The sequence below is a fragment of the Aspergillus flavus genome, chromosome 2 (genome assembly GCF_009017415.1).
Source record: "Aspergillus flavus chromosome 2, complete sequence".
In the NCBI taxonomy this organism is placed as follows: domain Eukaryota; kingdom Fungi; phylum Ascomycota; class Eurotiomycetes; order Eurotiales; family Aspergillaceae; genus Aspergillus; species Aspergillus flavus.
In genome coordinates, this window is record NC_092409.1 from 2,774,639 (window position 1) to 2,786,320 (window position 11,682).

Sequence of the window (11,682 nt, forward strand, 5' to 3'; positions counted from 1 at the left end):
CTATTGGTCTTGAACAAATGCAAGAAGAGGACTGAGGACCAGGTGAAATCCGCTGAGATGAATACGACAGGGACGTTCTTTCAAGGCTGAAACGGGCAGTGCCATTCGTCAAAGAGGTAAAGAAGATATGCTGTGTTCCATCCGTTCCATAGGGCTTTCTCCCCCACGGCCAAGTGATACACCGACAGAGCATGGGATATCGCAATGTAGAGAAAGAACTTCCCGCCGCTCCTTGAATTAATTATTGCCAACGACAGTGGCAATGCTTGTGGACGAGGGAAGGTCGTCCTGGTTAGATCCCATGCAGAAATATAAACCGGATTTTAACCCCGGGGGGGGGGATGCCGATATTGGTCCTAAAGCGGGCCTTATCGATGCCCCAGGGCACTCTACGGAGCTTGCAGCTCCGACGAGCGGTTCACTCGCCAGGACCATTGCATTTCTACTGATGGACTCGACCATCGTTGCCGTTGCTAAAAAAAGTAGGCCGGGCACCATAGTAGTCGTAATGGTCAAAGTTAGGATGAACATAGGAAAGCATATAAAGTGAGCCACTGGATTGGTCATTCAACTTGGATATAATGATCCGATTAGGGTGGACCTGATTACATAGCTCCTTATATCGAGCATTGTATTCAATCAGACTGAACGGTCTCACCACATATGGACCGAGAAAGACAAGAGTGGACATATGACTAGTCTACCGCTGTAGACTCATATCAGACATCAATGGTAGACAATCCACCAGGCCTCTCGTATGTCCCGAGAGACTACTTTTATCGATACACTGGAGGTCCCTAGTGCTGAATGCATTAATGCTAATACAAACAGTTTTTGTTTAATAAGTAGACACTCGATTCTTATATATCCCCCCATTAACTGGCTAGGAATGGCCCTGCAACACTAATTTAGTAATGGAAACGTTCTCCCAGTGGCTCTACCAAGCTTGCCGTTGTGGGGGAATCCCGCGGCGTGATTGTGGACGCCGACTGCCCAATCTGCCTCACGGCATAACCTCAACTACGTATTACTTGGGCAGTCATACATTACTAGCCTAGCATTAATACGTGAGTCTATACACATCAAAGCAGGATCTTATGTGACTTTAACCTATGTTGTGCTAAGATTGCTCAATAAAATAATTGTATCACTAATCTACCTCGGCTGCATTTACATGATTATGGTTTTATATCCGCCATTTTGTTTTGAGAGTGGGTCTTCAGCAACACAGCTGATGTTCTCCTATCGCTCTATGGAGCACGAATTACTTGATGAGCTGAACATGCCGTCTAGGCCATGAAAAATCAGTTCTGGAATCCATCGAGAGCCGGGGCAAGGCCCTAAAGCCAATCAAAAAACACGAAGTGAGAAGAGATAGGAGAGAAAAGATAATGATAAAAAAATGAACGATAAATTAGGAGGAGAAAGAAATTTGCTTCTCATGTATTGCATAATATGCGATGAAACTCTCGCTCTTGTTTCCTGATATTCTCCCCTGTCGTTGAACCAGACGTTGTGATCTACTATACTGCTAAGTAGAAGCACCTGAGCGAATGACCCTAGAGAACTAGCTGACCTACACTCCCTGGCTATACAGCATATTCCGATACGATACCCTCTTCTACTCGCTACTAATGCTCTTGTTCCGTCCCCTGATCGAATCGCCAGAATGAGTGTACAATACGTTGACTTTGAGAGTCCCGATGATCCGTCCATACCATTTAACTGGCCAATTCGGAAACGGTAGGCCACAAACCATTATTTGCAGACTCTGGAACTATTTGCTGAATTTCATACAGGGTATATATCTCAGGGTTGCTGGGACTCCTTACAATGGTCGTGGCAATGGCGAGTAGTATCTTTACTTCAGCCATACCCACCGTGATCATGATGTACAATATCGACAGGGAGGTAGCAACCCTAGGTGTCTCGCTCTACGTCCTTGGATTTGCCACGGGTCCCTTATGTTGGGCTCCTTTCTCCGAACTAAAAGGGAGAAAGCTTCCATTGGTTACATCAGCCTTTGGATTTACTGTTTTCTGTTTTGCAACTGCTGTTTCCAAAGATCTTCAGTCCCTTATGATACTTAGATACTTCACGGGCTTTTTCGGGGCGGGTCCCTTGACTCTTTCTGGGGCAGTCTATGCTGACATTTTCCCACCACATCAACGCGGTATTGCGATGGTCGGGTTCTGTCTGATGGTATTCAGCGGCCCTCTTACAGCCCCGTTCATAGGTGGATTTACTGTAATGAACCATAGTCTTGGTTGGCGCTGGACAGCATATATACCAGGAATTTTAGGCAGCGGCATCTTCGTGCTTCTACTTACTACGATGAGAGAAACCTATGTACCGGTCCTCCTCTCCTGGAAGGCGGATCGACTACGTCGCGAGCAGGGCGATTGGTCTATTCATGCAAAGCACGAGGAAATAAGCCTTGACTTGCGAGCCATAATTGCCGACTATGTCAGTCTTCCATTGAAAATGTTAGCCCTCGACCCGATCGTGCTATGTATGAGCGTTTTCGCCTCGTTCGTATATGGGCTTTTATATCTCTTTTTAACTGCATATCCTATTATCTTTCAACAGATCCATGGCATGAACCCCGGGGTAGGCGGGCTACCTTACATTGGAATCATCGTGGGACAGCTATTTGGCGCTTTGGGTGTGTTCGCAATGCAGCCATGGGTTCTTCGGAAAATGGAGCGGAATGGGGGCATAATAATGCCAGAGTGGCGTCTACCTATCGCGATTCCAGGAGCACTTGCCTTCTCGGGAGGTTTATTCTGGCTGGGTTGGTCAGGCTACCGGCGAAGCATATCATGGGTAGCTCCCACAGTATCAGGCCTACTTACTGGATTTGGCCTGCTGACAATGTTCCTACCCTCGATCGCCTATGTGGTAGAGGCACGACCGAAAAAGTAAGTCCCATTGTGAGACTGTTAAAGAGAAATTCACTGATTGCGAACTAGGGCTGCTTCAGCCGTCGCTGCACACACGTTTCTTCGGTCATTGGCTGGCGCGATATTTCCACTTTTCGCATCCTATATGGTGAGTGGCATGCCCATCACTGCAAGACCACAGTGCCATTTCCCACTGGATTCTTTACTAAGGTGTGTGGTAGTTCGACGCTCTAGGGGTTGAATGGGCCTGCACCCTGCTCGGATGTGTCGCAGCGCTCCTCATCCCGATACCTTTGCTCCTCTACATCTACGGCGCCCGAATCAGGAATCGCTCCGGGTTGTCGAATGAATCTTAGGACAAAGGTCGAGAAGTATGTGCCTTGCACTACTAATCATTTCGGTGGCCTTTGGATGCTGCCGGGAAGCTACACGCACGCGGTCGAGTATAATGTCTCAGACTTGGGATCTGCACGAAAGAAAGACTAGTTTATACGCTACAGAGACGGCAAAAAGAGAACCCAAGACAAGGCCATTCTGCTTCTTGGCCTTCCGAGTTATCTTGTCAGTTAGTTAACCCACACTAGTCTCAGCAAAATATTGGCTGTCGCGGAAATAACATCTATTGCAGACTAGAGTAGAATGAAAGCATACAAACTAAAATTGAGAAACAAGCACAACCAGCAATTTATCAATATAGACCCTCCCCTCCACCTTCTGTTTCCCTTGCTATAAAAGCCAACCCCAGCATTGACAAGCGCAATGGCACACAGGACAAAAACATGGAATCACTGTATGGCATACCTACCATCCTGTTCCATACCGTGGGAACCCTTTCTCCACCTCGTCACTCATGCCACTTCCCAATAGCAGCAACACAACCCAGCTGTATAGACCCCTCTTATCCCCGGTATCTGCACCGCTCCCGAAGACATCGATAAGTGAAATGCTTCACCGACCGCTCATGTTGTTTCCGACTACGCTCACCACACCTACAACGAGGGTTGTTGTGTCGCCATCCTTCCCAATCATCTGCACAAAGCCATTTGCATCCACTACAGAAGCGGTAATACCGATGTCTATTACCGTTGCGATCAGTCCTGCATCGGAATCTGCCCATCACCCGTCCGCAGCACATCTCGTCTTTGTGAAACAAAGGGCGTGTACGTCTCGCCATCCTGATCATCGATTGGCCTCAAGTCACATTATAAGATGCTCACAAACCCACGCTAACAACAGCTATCACTGATACCGAAAAGCTTCACTCGAGAAGAGAATAGGAAATTTCGTAAGATGTGTCGCGGGAGATAAAATCGAAGCTCTCTACCAGCGATTACATCTAGATTAAATAGCCAAGGGCATCCTTTACTGTTGGGCAGAATGGAATTGAAGTTGGGCGTCAAAAGTCTACGACGACGAGTATCGATGACATTCCATGGCATGACGGTGTGGTGCGAGGCTACCAATCAACATGAGACGCAACTGCTTGTAGGCTGAGTGATTGGTTTATACACATGCGAATGAATGGCAGATGACCAGCTACCATGACTCATGAATAATTTCCTGATTAAGAAATACGTAGAATGCTCCAAGGCGGGGTTTCCTTCGCAACCCCGCTGTTCTAGTAAGCCTTATCTCATCTCATCTTATCTCATCTCTTGCAATCTGCCTTTCTTTCTCCAAACTGAAATATCCAAGCGGCTTACCAGTTATTTCGTCGAAGCAACACGCACATAGAGACTTTCATGAACTAAGCTTTCCAGTAGTCCTCCCAAATCCACCGGACTACGAACAAACTCAAGGTTATGGTGTAAGGCTGGGAGATAACTGTGCCAGTCATGAGGTGGAAGGGTTTCGATCTATAGTGTTTGATTGTGTGGTCCCGAGGATTTATCTGCATTTTTTTTTGTTCCACTAATATGTTGGATGTGCCGTGCTTGCACTATATACACTCGAGGTGCTCCTTTCTCTGCGTGGTCCAGGACTTGCATAGGGACTGTTTGATCTTATTACCAACATCGTTAGTGTTTACGTGCAGATTCTCTTGGCCCGAGGTTGTCTGGTCTGATTTTCTAGCTTTACACATTATATCTGATGAATTTACTCTACTAGATCTAACATTAGAATCTGTACCACATATAATTCTTGACCGTATCTTCATTGACAGACCATTCTATAGAATAAAATGAGACTATAATGTGAGTATATATAATACTGCAAGAGAAGGAAGCTGTTCAAGGCAGAATATCCTAAACTTGGTTCTCCAGATAACCATTCGGCTTGCCCTGTCGGCATACACTATCAACCAATCTGATACCATGGCTCTACAAATTATTCATTAAAAACAACATGACTGTACAGAACAGCAGATGTTTCTCATACTTGCACATAGTTATCCTAGCAAAGGTTCAGTCCCTTGAGGGATTCATTTACATCGATATGAACGCCAAGCGCGAAACCTGGAAACTGCGAGTTACGGAGCAATCAACCCATTCCAATTAGGGCTTGCCATAGACCATTATCAAACACATCAACAATCCCTACTAACCCTCCCGACCATAGCAATATACAACAAGTTATCATATGCCCTAACCACCCGATACCATGACCGCAACTGACCAAAACACCGCCGATCATGTGCGCAATATCTGATCACCCGCATTTCTGCAGCAGCCAAAGTCAATTTAACAGGAACACATCAAACTTTAACAAACAAGCCCCTTACATTGAATGTATTTATCTCCCTTCTTTTGCTCTTCACCAAACCCATCCTCTACCTTCACCCTCACCCTCACCAACCACCCAATATCAAAATGCACCTCAAACCAATCCAAACCCTCCTCCCAACCCTCCTCCTCTTCCTCCACCTCCCAACCCCAGCCCTAACCACCCAATCCCCCCTAAGCCCCTCAACCCCCAAATCCGGCAACCCAGTAATAAACGGCTGGTACGCCGACCCCGAAGCCCGCATCTTCGACACCACCTACTGGCTCTACCCAACCTACAGCGCCGCCTACGAAGCCCAAACCTTCTTCGACGCCTTCTCCTCCCCCGACCTCCTAACCTGGACCAAACACCCAACCATCCTGAACCTAACCGCCATTCCCTGGTCCACCAACCGCGCCGCCTGGGCCCCCTCCGTCACCCGCTCCCCGTCCACAGGAGAATACTTCATGTATTTCTCCGCCGGCGACGGGGCGGGCATCGGGGTCGCGAAGTCTCTCTCCGGGAGGCCGGAGGGTCCGTTCGAGGATGTGCTCGGCAGGCCGTTGATCGGGGAGACGGTGTTCGGGGCGGAGCCGATTGATGCGCAGGTTTTTGTGGACGAAGAGGATGGGAATAGGATTTGGTTGTATTTTGGGGGGTGGAGTCATGCTGTTGTTGTTGAGTTGGGGGCTGATATGGTTAGTCTTAAGGGGGAGTATTTGGAGATTACTCCCAAGGAGTATGTCGAGGGACCGTGGGTTTTGAGGAGGGGTGGGGTTTATTATTTTATGTACAGTGTTGGGGGGTAAGTTTTGTTTCTTTTCTTTCTTTTGGATTTTTGTTTGGAAGAGGGGGGGAGAGTTAGGGCTTGGATTTGGACTTGATTTGGTTGCAGTGTGGAAGTTTGCTAATGATTGTAGATGGGGTGATAATTCTTATGGCGTCAGCTATGTTACTGGCCCTTCGCCGACGGGTCCCTTCTCCAGTACGCCGACCAAGATCCTGCAGGGCGATGATACCGTTGGGCAGAGTACGGGTCATAATAGTGTTTTTACCCCCGATGGAAAGGATTACTATATCGTTTATCATCGCCGCCCGGTTAATGATACCGAGCGCGATCACCGGGTCACTTGTATTGACCGCATGGAGTTTGATGAGCAGGGCAATATCTTGCCGGTGAAGATTACTTCTGACGGTGTTGAGGGGAGACCGTTGGCTTAGAGTTGGAAAGACTATATATACGAAAGACTTTATATAGATTCAGTTGATTTGCCTTGGTTTATTTCCAGGTTAGAACTGCTTTGAGTCTATGTACATAGCACGTCTTTTTTTTTCTCTTCAACGCTAACGCCATGGGTATCATAACTTCGTTTCTCAATAATATATATGTTCAAAACATCGAACTGCGCTTTTTGGACAGTTTGTTTTCGTCAGAGGATGACCTCCGGAAGCCGAAGAAACTCTTCTTCTGCTGCAATTTTTGCGGCTTTGATACCGCCGCTGGTTGTGGCTGCGTCGGCAGGAACGCTACTGACTGCCTGTGTGGATTACCTCCAGGGGTCTGGAGGTACGGCGAATGTCCGATATGCGGCACGGAGGGTGAATGGTGGTGAGTATGGTAGTACCGCTGAGCCGGGGCCCCACGTCCAGCAGCAGCTGGCCGCTCTGATGGCGGAGGCGATTGTAATGGCCTTGGCGGAAGCGACGGAGTGGAGTGGCGGACTCTCTGTTCTTCCTCACCGTAAAGTCTCTGAAGACGACGGGTTTCTTTGTCGATCTCGGCTTGGCGTTTGCGGCGGGCCTTCTCTTCCTCTTCAAGAAGTTTCTTGGTGCGGCGTTCCTCCTCTTTATCTTGTTCCTGTTTGCGTCGTGGAGGATTCTCAACTGTAGGCTCCTCAGGAATGGTTGGTGTCGTGTTTGCGTTGAGCGCCCCAGATCCAGCTGAGACAGGCTGTTTATCCTTGCCAGCTGCGGGAGCAGTGGTATGACCGTTTGGACTATTCGCAACAGCAGCAGGGGTAGGTCCTACGGGAACCGATGTCGCATCAAGTTTGAAAGCATCCTTCATCGTAGTGAAATACACATCACGAATAGTTATTGCTCCAAGCAAGAGAACAACCTCCAGCCCCTTGAAATCCTCCATCTCTACTCGATACAAGTTCGGTTCGTAGAGCGTCAACTCACGCAGCGCCTGAAAGATCGAGATTGTGATATCTGGCTCCTTGCTCTTTGCTTTGGTTCCGGACAGTGCAGTAGTTTTCCCAGACAGCAGACATGTCAAGTCCTTCGACAGCTTACTATCCTTCCGCCAGCTGAAGCGAAGTTTGGGCGTGGTATCTGCCGCCGCTGGGTCTGTTTGTGTCCGGTCTAGCGTCGAGCTTGAGGGTTGTCGGAAGGATTGCTGTGGCATTTCGAATGACCATGTCGCTGGGCTATTCCATGTCTTCGGTTTGTATTGCACGGTGACCTGCTGGTCGGGGTTGTAGAGGTGGACGGTAAAGCGGGTGGGGAGGATAGGCTCAGGCGATGGGGTGACTCCGCCATTCTGGCGGATAGCTTCCGCGGAAAGACTTGGTTGTGTCCATTCGGGGATGAGTAGAACCTCGCCGTAGACGATATCCGGGACGTAGGGGTCAACTAGAGCGGCGGCGTAGCGGTTCTTGGATGAGGGGGAAGCTGGGTCGGGGTGGCGAAGAGTGTATGCTGGTTCAGGCTCGGTACCACGGTGGGAATGTAAGATGGTCCAGACGAACTTCTGTTGGGTTTTCTTGAGGAAGAACGCTGAATGTCTGTTAGTATTGGACTGGACCTCCGTGCTACTTCTGCGATTGACCGGTGGACATACTGGGCAAGTTCTCGTCGAGCATTTTTCATGTCAGGAGCTGTTTAGGTAATTTCAATGGTTGTTGTCGTCAATTTACTGCCCTGGATGCCCTGTCAAGCACCTTGGATCGATGCCATGAAGCTTGGTATAAGAGGAGGTTGAAGTGGAGAAGGTGCGGGTTGACACGCGTTCCTGCCTGAGGCTGTCCGGGGCACTGCGCCACGCGATCGTCGCTAAAAATAGACCCTATAGGCGGGAACCTACAGTAGTAAAGCCCTGAGACGATAGGCAGCTATATAAACAATGCTGTTTCTGCCCTTGTATATGCGCAGCTTTCAATATTACCCCATCGTATGTGAGGGCGAAGCATGCGACTCCGAATCAGGCACCCAAATTACTGGATCAGTCTAGATGATTTTACTATACGGTGAGTGAGCGATGCGCAATGATGACGAATCATAGGCCGATCAGCATCTCATTCAATCACGCTAATAATTCTGTCGCCTGGACTCCGCCGCGAATATGTTTGTCGGTCTAAGTCTGCCTTGAGACAGATCCATTGAGACAAAGGAAGAGTCCTGGATACAAACACTTCATCGACAGTGTTGCTGTGCGACAACACTGTCCTCGGGTCCTCGACTTTCAACATAATCAGAGTCGTGCGATATGCTATAAAGAGAAGAAATATCTGAACGTTCACTCGTCAGACTACTAAACCTCGTTTATCTGATTGATAGAGAAAGTGGAAGTGTGTATGTGCAACTCCACGTACAAACATGAACCATGGGCACATTCCCTGGGCTGAGCTGAGTGCATCACACCTGGTGCTGAGTATGAGTTGAGCTGCATTCAAAAGCTAAATACTGAAGGATCCGACTCAGCGTCTTCAGTGGCTGTATACAATCCACTTTGTCGTGTCAAATCAGGTTGCGCATAGCCTAATGACCTCATGAGCGACGGCTCTATACTTTCTGTTCGCAAGGTTCAATTTGTGATCGACCCCAATGTGGGGATAACCTAATCCAGTAATGTATTACGATAGCTAGGCCAAGGTTAGCATTCGTCATTATCTGAAAAAAACTAGGTTTGCGTCTCACGGAGATAAAAAGAGACATAAAAATGTTGGCCACCCTCCCACCCTGCTGGATGATACTCAATCATCGATGCATTCTGGCTCTGACTGGTTCAATCAGTATACGCCTCGCACTGAAAGGCTGGAAGACACTTAGGTAGTAGCTTTGATATTATGGTGAACCGATAGAAGGCCAAGGGATGAAGCTTTCTGCGTAGTCGCTTCTACTAGAGACCTATCTACGTAAGCCTCGTTGCCAGCCGAGAAGATATATGGAACCATCTTTAAACCTTGCACGGTGAAATTGGACACGAGTGGCCAGACTCATCTAACTTCGATTAGTAAACGCTCTTTCTAGATATGGGTGCATGAACAACCTGTAGAAAATGTCACATTCATATCCAGATAACACCAACGAGTGCTCTGGGCCAGTCACACTTCCTTCTCTCCTTTGGGGCCGATAGACGCATGTTCTGAGGGTAAGTCAGCCTCATGAGACTAGGGCTATTTACATACCGTGAGACCATAGGGGTCTAAATCGCTAACGAAAGTGCCCCAACACAGGGCTTCTTATGTATTGCGCGATCAAGAGCCTAGGGGTTTGTTTTCCATTGTTCAAGTTTCCTTTTAGTTCCTCAGAAGCACTTTATTGCAGTAGCCATTATGTGCATTATTGTATGTAAGTCGAAGGAAAAACTTCTATTATGTATTAGGATCTCCAATTGTCTTCATATTATCCCAACCGTCTCTTCAGGGTTTTTTTTCGTCACAATGACAAAGACGCAGCCGTTCTATTTCTTTATATGAAACCATGAACAAAGCATCTAACACTATCTACAAAAAGATATCGAACAGGGAGAGGATATTTCCCACAACTCATACACGGACACCATCAACTTCTTTGCCCTCTGGAACCTTGGCCGCTTTACGTTCAGCCGTGCTCAGTTGCAAACCCTGGTCATCCCACCCCTGGATTCCTTTCTTGTACAGAGCCTTCTGAGCCTCCCGGTCAGGTGCCGGGCCTTCTTTGCCACGACGTTCGCGCGAAGAGATAGTCTCAACCAAGGTTGCGTCCTCGCCCTCGAGCTCATGACCTTCCACATCAGTCTTGTGGGCCTCAGAGGAGAATTCGTAAGTACGGTATTCGGTGTTAGCCCAGGCCGTTCCTTGCTTATGGTTAGTCATTCATTGTCTTGGATTGTCCAAAGAGACAACAACAACTCACCTTGGTATTGGTTGCCATCCTCCCAATCCTCAGTGAAATAATGCAAGAATCCACCATGAGTCACGACAACAATCTCCTTCTCAGGTCTCGCCTTCAACCACCGTCTAGCCTCGCGAGCTCGCTTTCTAATCGCATCATGAGTTGGGGCATACCGACCAGTCTAGTCTCACATTAACCCTCTATCCCATTGTTCGGGTATCACCATGACCCTCATAGAAAGATCAACAAACCTTGTTGTTCCATCCCTCATGCACCAATGATGGGTCAACGGGCAATCCATTCTCCTCGATTTCCTTTCGCAAATCAACGGGGTCGCTACCCGTGTCGCAAGGAACATCGCTGGTTTCTTGCACGTCCGGGAGGAGAAGCAATTTCGTGTCCTTGTGCGCTTCGAAGACGGGCCCGAAACTCTGCAATGCGGTGTAGATGGTACGGCGAAGGGGAGAAGCAGTTACGAGATCGATCTTGTCATGGAAGGGGAAGTTCTCGGAGAGTTTGCGGCATTGTTCATTGCCCAGGTCGGTGAGGAGGGGGTCGCGAATGACATGATTTTCTGTGCAGAGATTGTGGAAACCCTGGTTGGTGTGTTAAAGTGAGCTCAGAGTGTGGAAAGGACTGTCGCCGAAGTACCTGAGCATGGCGCACGCAATGAATAACGGGAGGCATTTTTGCTGCGTCTATAGACTATAGTCTATGGATGCTAAGGTCGAACCGGTCAGTTGGGAAACCGAGAATTTAAAACGTGGGGTAGCGGGGTAGCGATAAGAGCGTCGGCCACAGGTAAAAGGTACAGTACCTCTCTAAACGATCGCTTGGAAGGAGAAAGCTGGGTGGAATGTCAATTTATATCCACAAGACTAAAAAGCGGAAAATCAATCAGTCCACAGTCTGAATCCAATCCCAAGCGGAGGACACACACCGTGCAGCCGAACTTGGACAATTCGTCTTTGCTTGG

The 11,682-nt window shown here is 48.2% G+C and overlaps 4 protein-coding genes across 4 annotated transcripts; 2 read left to right on the forward strand and 2 right to left on the reverse strand.

Moving 5' to 3' along the window:
* Positions 1–262: 262 nt before the first annotated feature.
* Positions 263–3,259, forward strand: F9C07_2054102 (major facilitator superfamily domain-containing protein; the record flags this gene model as incomplete). The annotated part of the gene is made up of 5 exons (XM_041284703.2): positions 263–517; positions 1,598–1,743; positions 1,800–2,921; positions 2,973–3,051; positions 3,125–3,259. 5 exons carry the CDS (start codon positions 263–265, stop codon positions 3,257–3,259), a joined length of 1,737 nt encoding a protein of 578 aa, XP_041142710.2.
* A 2,142-nt stretch (positions 3,260–5,401) lies between these two features.
* F9C07_1238474 (xylosidase/arabinosidase) lies at positions 5,402–6,912 on the forward strand. The gene is made up of 2 exons (XM_041289656.2): positions 5,402–6,411; positions 6,527–6,912. The coding sequence occupies exons 1-2, from the start codon at positions 5,714–5,716 to the stop codon at positions 6,825–6,827; spliced, it is 999 nt and encodes a 332-aa protein (XP_041142711.1). The 5' UTR covers positions 5,402–5,713; the 3' UTR covers positions 6,828–6,912.
* Positions 6,913–6,996: 84 nt separating this feature from the next.
* Positions 6,997–8,473, reverse strand: F9C07_2954 (uncharacterized protein; the record flags this gene model as incomplete). Its single annotated transcript, XM_071511037.1, has 2 exons — positions 6,997–8,387; positions 8,452–8,473. 2 exons carry the CDS (start codon positions 8,471–8,473, stop codon positions 6,997–6,999), a joined length of 1,413 nt encoding a protein of 470 aa, XP_071363772.1.
* Positions 8,474–10,378: 1,905 nt separating this feature from the next.
* On the reverse strand, positions 10,379–11,393 carry F9C07_2953 (histidine phosphatase superfamily; the record flags this gene model as incomplete). Its single annotated transcript, XM_041289644.1, has 4 exons — positions 10,379–10,668; positions 10,728–10,887; positions 10,958–11,302; positions 11,358–11,393. 4 exons carry the CDS (start codon positions 11,391–11,393, stop codon positions 10,379–10,381), a joined length of 831 nt encoding a protein of 276 aa, XP_041142713.1.
* Between the last annotated feature and the right edge of the window lie 289 nt (positions 11,394–11,682).